The sequence below is a fragment of the Anser cygnoides genome, chromosome 1, assembly GCF_040182565.1.
Source record: "Anser cygnoides isolate HZ-2024a breed goose chromosome 1, Taihu_goose_T2T_genome, whole genome shotgun sequence".
In the NCBI taxonomy this organism is placed as follows: Eukaryota; Metazoa; Chordata; class Aves; order Anseriformes; family Anatidae; genus Anser; species Anser cygnoides.
In genome coordinates, this window is record NC_089873.1 from 211268641 (window position 1) to 211284455 (window position 15815).

General features: G+C 55.5%; 1 protein-coding gene across 4 annotated transcripts; it reads left to right on the forward strand.

Annotated features, from left to right (window-relative positions):
* The first annotated feature begins 1197 nt into the window (after window positions 1-1197).
* On the forward strand, window positions 1198-15811 carry XRRA1 (X-ray radiation resistance associated 1). Of its 4 annotated transcripts, XR_010828472.1 has the most exons (18): window positions 1198-2193; window positions 2412-2483; window positions 3324-3396; window positions 4112-4209; window positions 4623-4682; window positions 5839-5972; window positions 6491-6589; window positions 7575-7825; window positions 7984-8024; window positions 8795-8911; window positions 9751-9844; window positions 10215-10333; window positions 10644-10916; window positions 11330-11486; window positions 11602-11714; window positions 12021-12126; window positions 12574-13080; window positions 13492-15811. XR_010828472.1 is itself a non-coding variant. In XM_066990060.1 (17 exons), the coding sequence occupies exons 2-17, from the start codon at window positions 2412-2414 to the stop codon at window positions 12837-12839; spliced, it is 2073 nt and encodes a 690-aa protein (XP_066846161.1). In that variant the 5' UTR covers window positions 1198-2193; the 3' UTR covers window positions 12840-15811. The 4 variants fall into 4 exon arrangements, 3 of the variants coding, with proteins under 3 accessions (XP_066846161.1, XP_066846162.1, XP_066846163.1); XM_066990060.1 differs by having other exon boundaries at window positions 12574-15811; XM_066990061.1 differs by lacking the exon at window positions 4623-4682 and having other exon boundaries at window positions 12574-15811.
* The last annotated feature ends 4 nt before the right edge of the window (window positions 15812-15815 follow it).

Sequence of the window (15815 nt, forward strand, 5' to 3'; positions counted from 1 at the left end):
GCTGTAGGGGACGTACACGAGTGTGTCAGGACTGAGGGAGGCGCGTGTGCAAGGTGGGCTGTGAGTGGGGTGTGCGTGGGGAGCGGTGGCGCGGGCGGGTGGGGATGCTGGGGGCTGCTGGTCAGAGACACGCCAAATCTTTTAGGTCGGAAAAGTTCTCCAAGATCGCCTAGTCCGACCTTAAGCTGACAGAGAAACAAGTCTCATGCGTTTTTCATAAACGCCTGAACCTCCTTGAAGATTTCCTAACGTGACCCGCTCACCACAAGGCACCTAATTTCCAGCACACCTGTACCTTACCCGTGCTTTTGGCTCAATTTCCTCACATTCCTGTGATGTCAAATTCCCAGTCTCCTTCCTCTGTACCCCCGTGAAGCAAGGCCTCAGAAGTCCTGAGATTTAAAGGTATTTTTTCACAAGTCACACGGGCAGCTGCGTGCCCCTGGCATGCCCTGTGCCACCACCATCTCGCCGCTGTGCCACCCAGCAGTGCCAGCATGGCGCTGAGCACCTCCGTGGGTGCTGAAGCACCATCGTTACCCGTACCGATGGTGCTGTGCTTCATGCTACAGTTAATTACTGATGTAGCACCCCCGAACTGTATTTCCAAGGACTGAAAGGTGGGTGATTTTTTTTCCCAGAGCCTCCTCAGATTGCAAGGGAAAAGAGCCGGGGGAAGGAGGAATGGGTAAAGCCGCAATCCCCTGAGTCACCGTCCACACAGCCTGACCCGCACGCTCTCTGGTGTCTGCATTTTGCTCTCCTGAGATGGAAAATAATGCACATATGCCTATCACCTCATTTTGTTCTCCATTTTAGAAGCGATGCTCTTCATGTGGCACTAACAGTGTTCCTTTGCGTACAAGCCGATACTTAATTTGTGACTACCTCTGTAAAGAGCTGCTTAAAGCAAAGTAATGCTGGAAGTAGTGAAAAATTTAACTCATTTATTTATTTCCCACTTTTCCCAGGAATACTGCAGTCGAGATGGCTACAACCGGACTCTATAAAATGGGTGATGGAAGCAATTATGCCACGAACTGCTTTCCTGCCAGAAACATTTTGCACAACAGTAAAGAAGTGACGCTGACTGCTGCTGGCGAAGTCACCCTGCAGAATTATGGCATGCCCACAGGGGCAGATCCACCAGCCATGCCAGATACATTTAGCTGTGGTTTTCTGCATCAACATCACAGCTGATAACCCAGATAACAGAACTTAAAGCTATGCCTAAACTGGCCTAAAAAAAGTCTTAAAATTGTTTAAGACTGAAATGAAGAGGGCAGAATCTTTAAGGCATCTGTTCAATAAGAACTCCAGCAGACATCTCAACATTATGGCAGGGGGGAAGCAACATCTAAGCTTCAGGAAAGGCACATGGATAGCACGGCATGGTTCTTCATCAGTTGTTCTGAGCCAGAGCTTCTTCGTCTCTGGGGTTTGAGAGTCACATCTGTGAAATGCTTAGGAATGGCAGAAATGCCTTCTAATATTTGAGAAATAGCGAAGAGGTCTACAGGGCTGGTTGGGGCTGGAACACGTAACCCTTTAGGAGAGGTTGAGGGCTCTGAGCTTGTTTCCTCTTGCCAAGAGGAGACCAAGGGGAGACCAGACTGGGGCTTACAGCTGCCTGAAGCACAGCTACAAAGACAACGAAGCCAGACTCCTCTTAGTAGTGGCAGATGGTATAATGAGGTAAAAAATTGCAGCCTGGCAGGTTTAGGTTGGATGCTAGCAGAAACTTCTGCACTGGGTGCAGGCCAAATTACCCTGGGAGGTGGTGGAATTGCTAGGCAAAGCCGCTGATCTGATGTTGCTGATGGTCCTGCTTTGGGAGGGAGGGTGGATTGGAGACCTCCAGAAGGCTCTTCGGCCCACATTTCTACATCTGCATCCCACTGCTCTGTTAGCATCTCTAAAGTAGCATGTTTCTCCTCTTCTGTGGCTGTGGCTGCAGCTTTAATGTCCCTATCTTAAATATGTGGTCACTCAACATTTTATATCCCTGCATTTCTGTTGTGCATCTCCATCGTGCCAGGGGCTGGGCGCTGGCTGCTGGCACCCATAGCCACCCCACGGGCCTGGGCCGAGCCGGGAACCACCAGGGAGACAGCACAGCAGAGGAGAAAGCCCCCACGTTCTGCCTCTGTGGAAGAAAATAATGAAGACAATGTCCTGGATGAGACATTTCTGGCGAGTGCCTCTCCCTCCCCATCTCCCTGCCACTTTCTTCCCCCTTGCTGGGACCCAAGGGACCAGGTGCTACCCTCACCTGGGGGTATTGCTCCGTGAAGCGGGGGACAGCTGAGGTCTGGTTTTGGGGTTCAGGTCCCAGGAAGAGACATACAAGGTTGCTTACAGATGTGGTGCAGGCCTTAACATTTCTTTTTTTTTTTTTTTTTTACTTTCAGATGAAGCACCACTGTTTGCATAACCCTTCTGACCTGTGTTCCGTGAACATAAGCAGCCAAAATCTGGTCTCTGTGAGTATCAGAGGCTCAAGAAATATTAAGGAACTGCCTTGAAAGTTGAAAAAAAATACTACATTAGCATGTAAGTGTCCAGAAATCAGAGAAAACACCTCAGAACCAGGCATGTTTCCTGCCCAGGAGGGTGAGCCAGCCAGCTGTGAACAGGCTTGAATGATCTGTCTTGCAGGCTGTTGGATTGTGTCTTCACAAAATTAAATTCAATTAAAAAAAATAAAATTAATTAAATTAAATTAAAATTAAATTAAATTAAATTGTCTTCCCCAAATTAACATGGTTTTCATCAGGCGTAGCCTGTTCCTCATTTATGTACACTTGCAAGTTATTTTTCTCTGGATTCAGCGGTGTTTATCTCAGCTGTGGCAGGAGTTTAACTTCAGTGACTTTTCTTTGGGCCAGTGACTAGCTGGCAGAGCAGAGACAGAACGAGCTGAGGTGCTGATAGTTTTAAGGGTGTTTTTAGGGTCCTGTCCTGGTGCCGGGAAGGACAGATGTGCTATATAGAGTGGCAAAGTTTTGTGGGTCACTTGTGGGCATCAGATGTGGCCAAGGAGCACTGTGTCATGCAGGGGGGCAAGGTCAGCAGTGGGGGCACAGAGGGGGCTTTGCTTTGGGGCTCGGCTAACCCAGGTCTTCTGGAAGCCAGCCACCAGCTCAGCTGTGCTTTAAATGCTCTCCATAGACAGAAAACCAAAGGAAGACTTAACAAAGTGCTATGATTTAGGCATTACGCGAAACGGAGAGACCCACTTGTTTCAGATCAGTTTACAGCTGGAGCTGTTTTGTTTTGCTTTGCTTTGCTTTGTTTTCAATACACTTTTTTTTTTTTTTCAGGCTAAAGAAGATGATTTTGAGAAATTTGATTGTGTTGCTTTTATAAATGCTGCTGAGAACCTGCTGACGTTAGGTAAGGTAAAAAAAAAAAAAAATCTGTTTTTTTTTTTGCATTACCAAAAAGCAGATATTGCTTTTCAAGCCAGGGCAGCTTATGCTTGTCTAAACTCAGAGCTTTACAAAGACTTTTCATGTACACAGACAGCACTTTGCAGAATTGCTTCCTTTCTGTTACTGAGCTGAAATCCTTGCACTAATTCCCTCTTCAGTGATGATAATTGTGTGCCACGGCGGTGCCCTTTTTGTTATTAGAAACAAAGCTCTTTACAAAGAAAATCCCCATTTAATATATAGAAACATGGAATAATGAAACGACTTGTCCCAAAGGCTCAGAAGGCTAATGGGGGAGCTGGGAGGTGAATCCAAATCCAGTGTCATGGGCTCAGTTAATTTGAATAATAAGAAAGGAAATCTGTTTATGACTAGTAAAACGTATAAGCTAAATGTGCTGGCAGTAGCTTCGCGCAAGAGTCCAGCTGGGGGGGGAAGGAAATGCATGAAAGCAAACCAGATGTCTAAGGAGTGGGCTGTTGGGGCGTTATGTGTGCTAGGGACAATTGCCTAACTGAGTTGGCATTTTCTTTCAAACGTGCCAACTGATCATAGTGGAATATTACAGAGTCCTGCTTGTTCCTGCTGGTTTTGGTCCACGACAGACCTTGGGACCTGGCTTGTTCTGTTACTGCTGGTCTTCACTCGCTGGACTGTTTCCTCTTCCACCCTTGCAGAGCCATTTCGGAAGTTTCCGGGGCTGCGGGAACTGGAACTTTCCTTGAACGGCCTAAGAAATTTGAAAATCACCGCTGGAGACTTCCTGCATTTAGAAGTAAGATGAGGGGGAGCCGAGACCTTGGTCATCTCTTCCCTAGCATAACACTGAAGCCTAACACGTAGCATTGACGTGTGTCCCTGCGGTGTGAGTTCTCTGAAATCCTCTCTTCCTGCTTCCTTGTGAAACCAGGACGTCCCTTCTGCTGCCCCTCAGGGACCTGCACATCTTGCTTCCTCTTCCAGATGCCCACTGCTCAGCCCTTTACCACAGGACCCCTTGTTTCCCCGTCACACACCAACCCCTTTGCTGTAGGATCCTCTCCACTCAGCCCATCACCCACTCCCCACTGTTGTCCTCCTCACCTCCTGCCCTTCTTTCGCTCCTCATGGACCCTCACCCTGCTGATGCCAGGCAGGCTTTCAGTCGCCGGTGTCATCCTTCACCCGATTTTGTATGATCCCTGGCAGATCCCCATCCTCCTCCATGCCATGCTCTACCTCCCTGCGTCCCGTCCTCCTCCTCTCCAGGTAGGTTTCTGCGGTTTCCCTGAGTTACAGGCTGCCTTTCTAACACAGCAAAAGTCTCTTTTTTTTTTTTTTGCTTGTTTGTTTAAAAAAAGAAAAAAGGGACAAAGTGGATCCTAAATACAAAGAATGCGCTTGGGACCTTGTCCTCTCCCTCCAGCTTGGAGTGGGTCTCTGCTGCAGGGAGCTCAGGCTCTGGATCAGCAGTTCTGACCTCGCCGAGGTTTGCCCTCTTCAGGGAGGTGACCCTGCCTGGATTTCTCTCTCACCGTATACGTTTTGTGATTGCTGCTGGGTGGAAAGTTCTGTCTTAAAAGGCTTCTCTCTTGGCTCATCCGAAGGATGGTTTGTGGCTTGGCGGTCGGCTCTGCAGGCTCTGATGGCGTGGCTCACCGCGCTGCTGTGGTCCTGGCCTCCCTCCTGCCTGCAGGCTTTGGGAGGCCTCAAAACCCATGAAACGTGGGAGAGCTTCTCCAATGTGCCTCCGACGTGCTTTTGGTAGCTCACTCAGCGTCTGAGTCAGTCCCTGAGCGCAAGCCCAGGTGCTGGGAACTGAATTTGCAAGGCTCACGAGGCCGGGTTGGACCCTGGCCACCCCTGAGTGCCTCTGCCTGAGCAGCCTGGTCGCTGGCATCGGCCGTGAAAGGTGGGGATGGGGCCCCATCCTTGCGTCGTTCCCCATCACATCTCCCTTTCGTATGGTGCCCTTTTGGATCCCAGCTTCGTCCTCGAACCAGTACCCAGGATCCTGTCTGCTGACAGCCCGGAGAAGACAGCTCTGGGAATATTCATTGGAAAATCACATTAAATTGATTTGGAAAGAGCCGTGAGCTCGGGCCAGGGAAATACAGCCTATTGTAATGCCCCAGAAAACTATCGCTGTTCAACCTCAAGTCTCGTCTTGTGCACGAGCTCCCAGCAGGGTCTGTTCCCTGTTTTTATCCTGGCTGCTGTCACACGAGTGGCCGGCCCTGAGCCCTCCTGCCAAGGTCCCGCCGCTGTCCATGAAGTCCCTGCACATCAGAGACACCCGTGGCGTCACCCTGGGGTGGGCAGTAGCACAAAGGCAAGTTTTCTGTAAGGGTTTAACATCCACCTGGGGAAAGCCAGCAGAGACGACTTCTTTGCCCCAGGGGCTGCCCTCTTCTGTTTCCTTCAGGACCTGGATCTCTCCTATAACAACTTATCCCCGGAGGATATTTGGGCGTTGGGGGATTTGGCCCAGCTGAAGATCCTTCGCTTGACGGCCAACGGGCTTCGGACCCTGCCTGCGGACCTGGCAGGCTCCTGGCAGTGAGTGCACGCAGCAAACGGGGCTTTGCCTTGGCCAGGGAGGTCCTGGTGTGCCCAGGGGATGCGCTGGGTGGGCAGGGGATGGAGCCAGGGGGCTGACCTGGTGCCCTGAGCTAGGACCGTGCTCACCCAGGGTACCTGCCGTCCAGAAAGGGACCTCCAGGCGGTGATTCAGCAGCTGGGTGGCCGAGCCACGTGAGCAGGATGCTGTTTATTCCTCGTTAATTAGACCCTTGCCATGGAGCTTGCCCGCATGTGTGCGGCTGTCGGAGATAAGGCGCCGAGCTAGGTGGTCTTTCAGACTGATTCGATTTAGCTGCTTTTAGGTAAGATATCAGTTTCCTCTTCAAAAAAAGCAGGCAGCCCCAGCCCCGTCTCCCAGGGGAGCGAGCAGATAGATACGTCTTCCCCCAGCGACAGCAGATGATGTGTTTTTCACCCATCTTTGCTTGAGTATGCTATTAATGAGCTATTAACGAGCCCCTTTTTGCTATTAATGAGCCTCTCTGTATTCACAGCTCTGCTCATTTAAGGTTTCCGTCTCTAGAGGTCTTGGTGCTGGATGACAATCAGCTGTCAGACCCGAGTGTCTTTGTGAGCCTCTCTAATCTCTGCAGGTAAGGCAGCACCCGGCAGCAGGCAGTGCTGGCTTTCGGGGGCTGGCAGCTGCCTCCATCAGCTGCTGCACAGCAACAACGTTTAAAAGAAAACCCAAATTCTTTGTGATTCACTCGGGTACTTCCCTGGGAACTCGCGAATGTTACTGAATGGTAGCAAACAGCCTGCTGCAAAACGCAGGCAGGCCAGACCCAGCAGATGGCTGCTAAATCAGATCCTGCCCTGGCTGTTTGCTGATCGCCGGGTCCGATTTGAGAAACAGCAGTTACTTTCTCCATTTTCCCTTCTCTGCCCCAATTTGTCCTTCGTTCCAGCGCAGCAGCGCTAGGAAAGGCTGTGGATCAGCTCCCTTTATTTAACACGGGCTTTCGTGGTTCAGCCAGAGAGGAGCCGCTAGGAAGGGGGCAGTTACGTGCCCCTCAGCTGAGCTGTGACGGGTTTGGGTACGGCGCCGGGACCTTCTGATGTCACCTGGTGACCTGGAGGTGGGAATCGGGTCTGGGTTGTTGGCTCCGCCAGGATATTCCCAGAGGAAACTGCGCAGCCTTCGTAATGAGGCTGGGGGAGTGGCGTGAAGAGTGTGGGGTTTCTGCTCTTCCCTAAGCTCTCTTGTGGCCCCAGGTAAGTGCACCGGTGGTGTTACACTTGTATGGGAAGGTGGGCCGTCCTTAGGGAATCCCAGCAGGACCACGGCTCATCAGAGCTCTGGTGATTTAATGAGCTGCCAGGGTGTCTCCTGGTCTGTTCAATTCCCACCACGAGCCAGTGCTGGGTGACCTTCGGGTTGGTCTCGGGGGCTGAAGTCATGGGCTTCGGGGGCAATGAACTGAGCACACGGTTTGGATTTTACACGTCAGGAGAGGAAGGGAGCGGGGCAGCAGGACGGGGGTGTCGGGCTGGCTCTGCGCTGGAGGGCCAGCCCCGTGCCCCGCGGCTGCCAGGAGGAGCAGATGGCTTTGTGTGTGCATTTCTTCTTTCCTCTAGCCTGAGGGAACTGAATCTGGACCGAAACAGGATTTCAGCGGTCCCCTACCTGCAGCAAGCAGAGAGCAGGCAGTTCTCCCTCCACCCCGCGCTGGACGACGGCACTTTTAGGGCGGAGCGGTACCAGTCCCTGAGCAGCCTCCGGCAGCAGCCCCAGCACAAGGGCACGGAGGTGCCAGAAGAGCTGGAAGCGAAGAGAGGGCAGCTTGAATATTCCGTGTTACAGAACAACGGGGAGCCAGCCGGGAGAGGTGAGCAGTGCACGCCTCTCCCTGCCCTCGCCGATGTTGTTTCGGTGGGAGAGGGCTCAGTTAAATTAGGGTGAAGCCTGGCTTTTCCAGATCGGGGCCAGCTGAGCGCTCAGCCTCAGCATTACACATCCAAACCCTCGCTTTGTGTTTCATTGCAGAGGTCCTGTTTGATTCTGGCTTTCAGGGATGCCCGGTGCCGGTAAGAACCATTGGCTGAGCTGTGGTTTGGGGTGCGGGCTCCAAAGCTTCCCTTCCCCGCGCCTCTCTCTCAGCTCTTTGTTTAAGCTCACCAGTACTGCCCAGACTCTGGGTACTGCAAGTAATTACTGTCTGCCATCAGGGAGGTCAGGAGCAAGTTTTCCCTTAACCACTTGAGCTTAAACTTCTGTAGCTTTCACATGGAAGCTGGGTAGCTCTTTGCTCATGCAAACACACAAACCTGCTCCCTGCGTGGGGCAGCGTGCTCTGCAGCTCAGGTAAGGACTGAAGCTCAGGTGCCTGGAGTTCACGTGAAGGCTTCTGAGGGCTTTCGAGGCACGCAGCAGGGAGCAGGAAGGAAATGAGAGCTCTTGGCTTCCTCTTGCCGTGTCCCTGCTGAGAGGGCACTGGTTTCCTACGGAGAGGATTTTAAAGGCCGTTTCACAATCTGCCACCAACCGTGTACCGAACGAGGCTGCCACCCAACTGCCACCAGTTGGTGACCAGAGTCACCGCCTTGCAATGGTTGTAAGGGGCTGTTTCGCTTTGAGACACCGTTTTCCAGCCTGTCTGGGGCCTTGGACTGACAACGTGCTGCCTCTCTCTGCCTGGTTCCTGCCTCAGAGGCTTTCACCACAAGCCCGAGCTCTGGAACGCAGCAGGTAGCGGTTGGGAAAGCACCAGTATTAACAGTTTCTGTGCACGTGGAGGTGTTGCCGTGTCTTGCAGAGCCTCTGGAGCGGTGCCTCAGCCTCCTCCTCCTCTCTTCAGGGTGTTTCCAGGGACGGGGGCCCATCTGCCTCGAAGACTCTGCCCGCTCCCTCCGTGCGCAGAGACATTTGTGCTCCCTTTCCTGAGCTGCAGCGTCTCAGCCTGGCCTTCAACAAGGTGATTTTGGGTCCCGTGGCTCTCCGTAGGTGCACAGGTTCAGCTGCCTGAGCCCCAGGTTAGTTCCCTTGGAGATACCCCGGCCCCTGAGGCAGAGGGGCACAGCTCTCCCTGGCGTCCATCTGCCACCTATGGGGACGTCTCAGGCATCCAGCACCGCTCAGGTGGGACAGGACACCTGCTAGGCGGCTGAATTGCACCCAGCTTGTCTAAACCCCTGCACGTTATCACAGAATCACAGACTGGTTTGGGTTGGAAGGAGCCCTAAAGCCCCAGCCCAGGCTGCCCCCAGCCCCCCCCAGCCTGGCCTTGGGCGCCGCCAGGGCTGGGGCACCCCCAGCTCCTCTGGGCAGCCTGGGCCAGGGCCTCAGCGCCCTCAGAGGGAAGGATTTATCAGAATTCACCAGGAAAAGGGGGATTGCATCAGAAAACGGGGTACAGGAAGGCCCACCTTCCCCTTATCTCAACCCATGAACCTTTTTTTTTTTTTTTTTCCCCCAGCATACTTTCTTCTCCCTCTTCTTTCGAGGGCAGTTTTTCCACTCTCTTTTGAGTGAGAGAGCAGTTGTGGTGGAGCTGCCCAGCAGGGTAAAACCGCCACAGTCCCCTGCGGTGTGATGGTGCAGCTCTGCTTGCTCGCAAACCACGTCTCTGGTTCAGGGATGCCACCTCCCTCCTCCTCCCCTCCTCCCCGCTGCACACATCTGCCCAGTGCTGGGCTCCCCACGCGTCGGAGGGATGGGTTTTTTTGGGGGGGGATTGGGGTGAAACTCTACAGCCTCCCGTGTGACTCGGCAGCAGCTGCTCGGAGTGAATGGCAAACCATTTTTCTCTTGCAGATCGCGGATGAGACGGCCCTCTTACCCCTGGCTTTCTTCCCGCGGCTGAAGGAGCTGACGTTTCACAACAACCCCCTCGCCGCCGCCCGGAGCGGTACAGTGTGACCCTGGCTCCACGGGGCACTCCTGCTCCGTCCCTCCTTCTGTCCCCTCTCTGGGACAGGGACCCCTTTGTCATCGTCACTTGGCGTTTGGACACCCCTGCCCCGCTGGCCCAGGCCCCCAGGAAGGTGCTTTAATTGTGAAAGAGCAACGCCACGAGCAGGGCTCTTGCAAACGCTGTTTCAACGCCCTGCTGCTGCTCCTGGCCCCGCTGAAGCCCCTAACGGCCCAACCATGACTGCAGCGGCGCAGTCTCGGGCTAAATTTTGCTCCCCGGATCGTGTTTATCCCCCGAAGATCCAGGGTTCCTCCTCCAGCAGCTTTCCCAGGGGATAAATCCTAATGAACCCCTGCTCCAACAGGGCAGCCGCCCCTGCTGACCCGGCTCCTCCAGCAGAGGTTGGGGATTAAACTTGTTCGCCACAAGAGCCTGCCTGCGGGGCGGAGGCACTTCTCCATCCCCCTCAAAGCCAGCCGCAAGGTGAGGCAGGGGAAATGGGGCTTGCCCTAGGGCAGGGACAAAACCCCGGCTGCAGTATTTAGGGCGGGGGGGAGGCACGGGAAGAGCATTCAGGACCCCGGTGGGGTTGGCAGGCTGGAGGGAAGGAGTGGAGGAGCTTTACTCCGCGTGAGGCCGGGGTGTCCAACCCCCAGTTCCTCCCTCCTTGCCCAGGTGAGGTTCGTAACTGGGTCTTTGGGCCCAATCCTGCCCCTCGGCCTCAGCTGAGGGATTCCTGGGGGGGCTGAAGCTGCTGCCAGGACGTCCCCTGAATGCCTCCGTGTCCCTCCAGGTCTCGTCGCATCTCCCCAAGGTCAAGAAGCAGCCGCCAACGCTGGAAGCTCCTGCTGAAACCTTGGGGGGGCCGCTGCCAGCCGTGGAGGAGGCTACAAGAGGAGCTGGGGCTCCGAGTCCGCCCCGGCCGCTGCCTCCCCTCGGCCCCACGCCTGCAGCGCTGAGCAGGGACGCCGGCAGCGGCAGGCCGGGGGTGCTGGGGCACGGGGAACGCGGCTCCAGGCCTCCCAGCACGGCCCCGGAGGACGTTGAAGCCTTCTTCATGACTCAGGTGTGTGAGGCTGGGCAGGACTCGCGAGGACACGAACGGGTGGGCAGATTGCCCTGGGTGGCACTGGGGGGGGGGGGGGCATGGAGCTGTGCTGGCTCGGGGCGTAGCCCCAAACACCCAGCTCATCCGTCCCGCGTTGCGCCTGCTGGAAAACTCCCTCTTAGAGCCCACGAGGGCAATTTCTGATTTAATTTCCCTGGAAATCCCAGGACTGTCAGTCTGCAGAGGATGGGGCTGGACCCTCTCCCCGTCCGCGCCCGCTCCCACCACGCGTGGACGGGACAAGGTGCTGGCTGCGTGGCTCAGGGCCACCAGGAGACACCTCTGACCCCAGCAGGACGGGCTCCGGCTGACTTTCCTTCTGGGCTGCGAGGAAAACGCTGCTGCGAAGTCTTTTGTTTTGCTTCTTCCAGGTGGAGGACGTGTCCGGGCCCCGGCAGAGACCCGTGGCAGAGGGCAGGCTGGAGAAGAGGAGCGAGCAGGGTGAGGAAAGGAGCCCCCGGGCTGTTCCGGAGCGCTACGAGGAGCTGCTCGGTGGGGACACCGACCCGGATTTTATCGAGCCAGTTGGTGAGGGAGGAGAGCAGAGGGCTCTTAGCAGGCTGCTGGGCGCTTTGGTCTGCTCTGACCAAGAAAGAAGCAGCAAAAGCTGTTGTTGTTGTCCCCTTTTCCCTTTGGTTCACAGGGATACAGAAGAACGTGCAGGCGCTCTGCTACATCCTGAACCACCCCCTGGTTTACCGCGATGCCAAGCCACGCCTGGACAGCTTGCAGAAGGCCTACGTGCCTCGGAAAAAGGTAAAGGGAGCAGCCTCTGAAGGGAGAACGGCACCGTTAGTGATGTTGGTGTCTGGGAGTGTCCCTGAACTGACGGCGCAGCTCTGGGGTGGTGGAAAGCTGATCCAGTATTGCCTAATGCATCGATAATCGTAGGTCAGTGTCTAAAACGGACCAGCTCGGTCCAAAAAAGAGAGTCCGTCTCACCTCCCTCCTGCAGAAGCACGGGCTTGTGTTAGTTTGGGAGAGGGAGCAGGAGAAGGAGGTGGAGGATTGTCCCCCTGGAAGGCAGGCACGCCGCAGCCTCCTGATCTTCCCTCCCCGCAGCACGGGAGGATGCCCGGCCCTCCCGCCCGCAAGACAAAAGCGGAGGTGCTGGAAGGGATCCTGGTGGCCATGAGAAACGCCTCGACCGTCACCACCGTCCCCTTGGGTACGTGCCCGCACTCCCCCTCTCTCCACGTCACCACAGATTTAGGGGCAGGATCTGAACAAAAAGGTGCCCCTGAGCTCGGCGGGCATTGGGAACTGAGGCTCCCCTGCTTGCTGCAGCCTCACCCCACGTCCCTGAGCCCCTCAGTCCCCCAAAGCGCTGCCCCCGGTGCTCTGGCTGCGGGTTCATGGAGGAGGAAATGCAGAGCAGGCACTGCTGGAGTCTCTGGGCTCCAAAACTCCTTCCCCTGCACTAATTGGGGAAAGATTGGGGGAAAAGGGAATAAATTAGGCTCTAAGAGCCACTGCCCAGCCCTGTGGCCGCGCAGACGTCTGTGTTCACTCTGGAATTGCTCAGGACCTCTCCCAGCCCCGCTCCCACAGCCCCCTGGGTTGGGAGGGCTGGGTGTGCTGGCAGGATCCATCGCTCTGCTCCCACCTTTTCCAGCGTCTGCTTTGCAAAAGAGGAAATCCAGCCCCAGGACGTACCGGGAGGCGCTGAGGCTGATGGAGGAGCTCCAGGAGGTGTTTGAGAGCGGCGAGGAGCCGGCCCCGGGCACGGGCAGGCTCTCGGACGAGGTGCCGGTGATCAAAGCTCTGCTGGCGGAGGCAGCTTCCAAGCAGGGGAGCCCTGAACAGTTCCAGCTGCGAGGAAAAAAAGTAGCCAAGAAGGTGCCCAAAGGGAAGGCTGCGGCACAGCCAGTGCTTGAATAAAGCACCCAGACCTTTGTCCTCTTGGATAAATTTGTTATTTTTTTATAAATTGGTTTGGAGCCGTTTTTCCCCTCCCGAGACTGGAAAATCGAGAGCAGGGAAAAGGTTCACCTGAGGCTCTCAGCCAGCAAATTCCAGCTTAAAAGCACCAAAACATCTCACCAAAACATCTGAAATGCTTCGACGGTAGCACATGAAAACTGTTTGCTCGCTGTCACGCTCTGCAGCTCCTGTAAATAAGGTGTGTGCTCCCCGTCCCTGCGCAAACCCGACCCGTACAAGAACTGCCGCGCTCCCTGGGCACTGCAGGGAGGTTTTGGCAGCGATGAGCAGCAGCACGGTGCCCGCCCTGTCTGCGTCTGCCTGCTCTGAATGTCACCGTGTCCCTCTTGTCACCAGAGCAAGGCTGGCCCCGGGGCTCTGCCTGCTGGACTTGAACGTGCCTGGGGAGCTGAGCCCAAAAACAGGCATTAAAAACCCAAATCCAGCCCGAGAAGAGCTGCGCCAGTGCAACCAAGGGGTTGGGACAGGCAAGGGGAAGAAGGGGAGACATGGAGGATAAGCAGCACCCGCTGCCTGCTTACCTACATGAAGAACGTGTCATTATACTCACCTTCACCCTTTTTTTTTCCCCCAAAATATTAATCAACAGCCTCCCTGGGACAGGGCCACCCGTAACCCGTTCAGAACAGACCGCGGGAGGACGGTGCCGGTTTCCCCGCGCAGCGACTTGAGCAGAAAGAGGCGGCTCACTGTCAGAACCTGGTTTTATTCTGTTTTAACCTCTGCCTTTGTCCTGCAGTTTCGAGTCCTCGTTGCTGTTAAAAGGTACGCGCGATTTGCACACGGCTGGCACGGTTCTGGTTTGTGACGAGCGTTCACAAGCAGGGTTTACTCTGTTCCGAATAACAGAAGCCACAACATGACGGACGCCTGCATGTCATTTTTTTTTAACCCACACATTTACACATGCAAGTGAACGGTCTCCCAGTAACTTCCATCGCTTTTTAAAAACATTCGGGTGAAGCCACGGGGGTTCAGCTGAGACCCAAAACGACCGCAGTCTTTTACCGCACCGGTGTTCCCGATGGCGAGCTGAGGAGAACGCTAAAGCACAACGATTTAAAGCGCAGGGGAGGAAAGTGTAGCAACATCTAGCTTTGTTTTTCAACAGTTTGACAGTAAACACCGAGAAAAACCAGGCAGACACAACCCCCCTCGGTCAGCAGTTGAAGATTTCCCTCTTTGCATAGTGAGTAGCTAATTCTAGAGCCGTCTTGACGCTTCGCCGTGCTTTGAAGGTAAGGGGAAAGAGGAAAGGTTTTACGAGCTTTGCACCGTTTCTATCAGACGCACACCACGCCTGGAGCTTGCTGCCGAGCTGGTGCCACCTCCCAGCTTCACCGAGCGCCGCCGCAGGGAGCGCCCCGCAGCTCTCCGGCGCGGTGACACCGGGACGTCGCGCCCACGGCCACCGGACGGCGAGGAGCGGCCCTTCCTGCTCCTCAGACGCCCCCGCGGGACTGAGGGGACGCATTTCTGGTGAACAGCAAGGGCTGGCGAGGAGCTGGGAGCCCCGCGGGGTTCTCAGAGCAGCACCGAAGGCCTGGTTTTGAAACGGGAGCGAGTCTTTAAGGCTTCTGCCTCCCCCTTGCTTTCCTTGCTCAAATACACAGAAGCGCTTGTTCAGGCGATACTTCAAGGACTACGGTGCGCTGCATGTACAAGAGCGTTTGGAGAAAAAAATACTGACATTATAGAACAAAACATTACACAATCAGCTTGCGTGATCCCTTTCTTTTGGCACTTTTCCTTCGGTTGTCCTCGCCGACTCCGAGCACGAACCTTTCCGGACGGCGTGGCGAGCTCCCCGGAGTCCGAGGTGCTTTGGTGGAGTCCGGCGGCGTCTTTGGCAGATTCAGTCACTGGGTTATCGCCCCCTCGGTCCCAGGGGGGTGCCGCGAGCCAGCTCTTGCCCTGGTTTTGCTCCCAGGAGTGGGACACGGCAGGGACAGCTTCACGTGGTGGGAGGACGTGCAGCGCCCGCGCCATCCCACGGCCGGCGAGGACGGCTCTGTCCCAGCGAGAAGGCGGCTGCAGGAGGGAGGAGGGTGAGAAACTGCTTCCCAGCAAGCGGCGAGAAACGCTCGGCGTCATCTTAGGGCCTCTGCAGATCCTGCGCTGCATCCAGCAAGAGGTATTTTGCTCCTCAGATGGCACGCGTTGTGGCAAAGGAAACACCTGCCCGCTGCAGCGCGCGAGGCTGGGAATTTCTGCTCTTTCACACCAAGTTATATACAGTTCTTTTGTTTTGTGCAAGCTCAAACGAACTCACATGGCGTTAAATTAATAAAACATTCGTCGTCGCTTCACACCGCCCCGAGTCCCTAAACCCGACAGCGACGCGGGTGGACTCGAGGCGAGCCGGGCACGCGGGCGAGCAGCTCCCCGGGAGCTAGATGGGGAGCAGCTGCCAGCCCCTGCCTCCGCCTTTCAGCAGCTGGACGGCGAAGCTGCGGTCGAGCCGTGGTTTTCTCTGAAGGCTGAAGTCAGCAGGGCTGGGAACCTGCAGGCACAGAGCTCCAGGAGAGGCTGATCCCGTGCCAACGGCGCTCGCTGGGTGCGGCGTCTACTGCGAGGGGGCAGCGACGCACGAAGGCAGCGACTCCCGGTCGTGGTACGAAACATTCAGAGGTCTCCTCCCACACCGACGCAACGGGCCGGACGCGGTGCAGGGCCTGGGCAGCCGGGTTTCGGGGCGAGCCGGCCGCTGACAAAGCCAAATTTGGGGTCCGTGGATCCGGGCACACCGTGGGCAGCAGCCGTACTAATGCGGCTCTTTCCCCATCATCTTTTTTTTTTTTTGGTCTCGAGACAGGCTTCAGCTCAGGCCGTGCCGCACGCACATCCGCTGAGATGTAGAAAGAGAAAATTAACACAAAAACCCTAAATATTTACGTAACCTTTTTTTTTTTT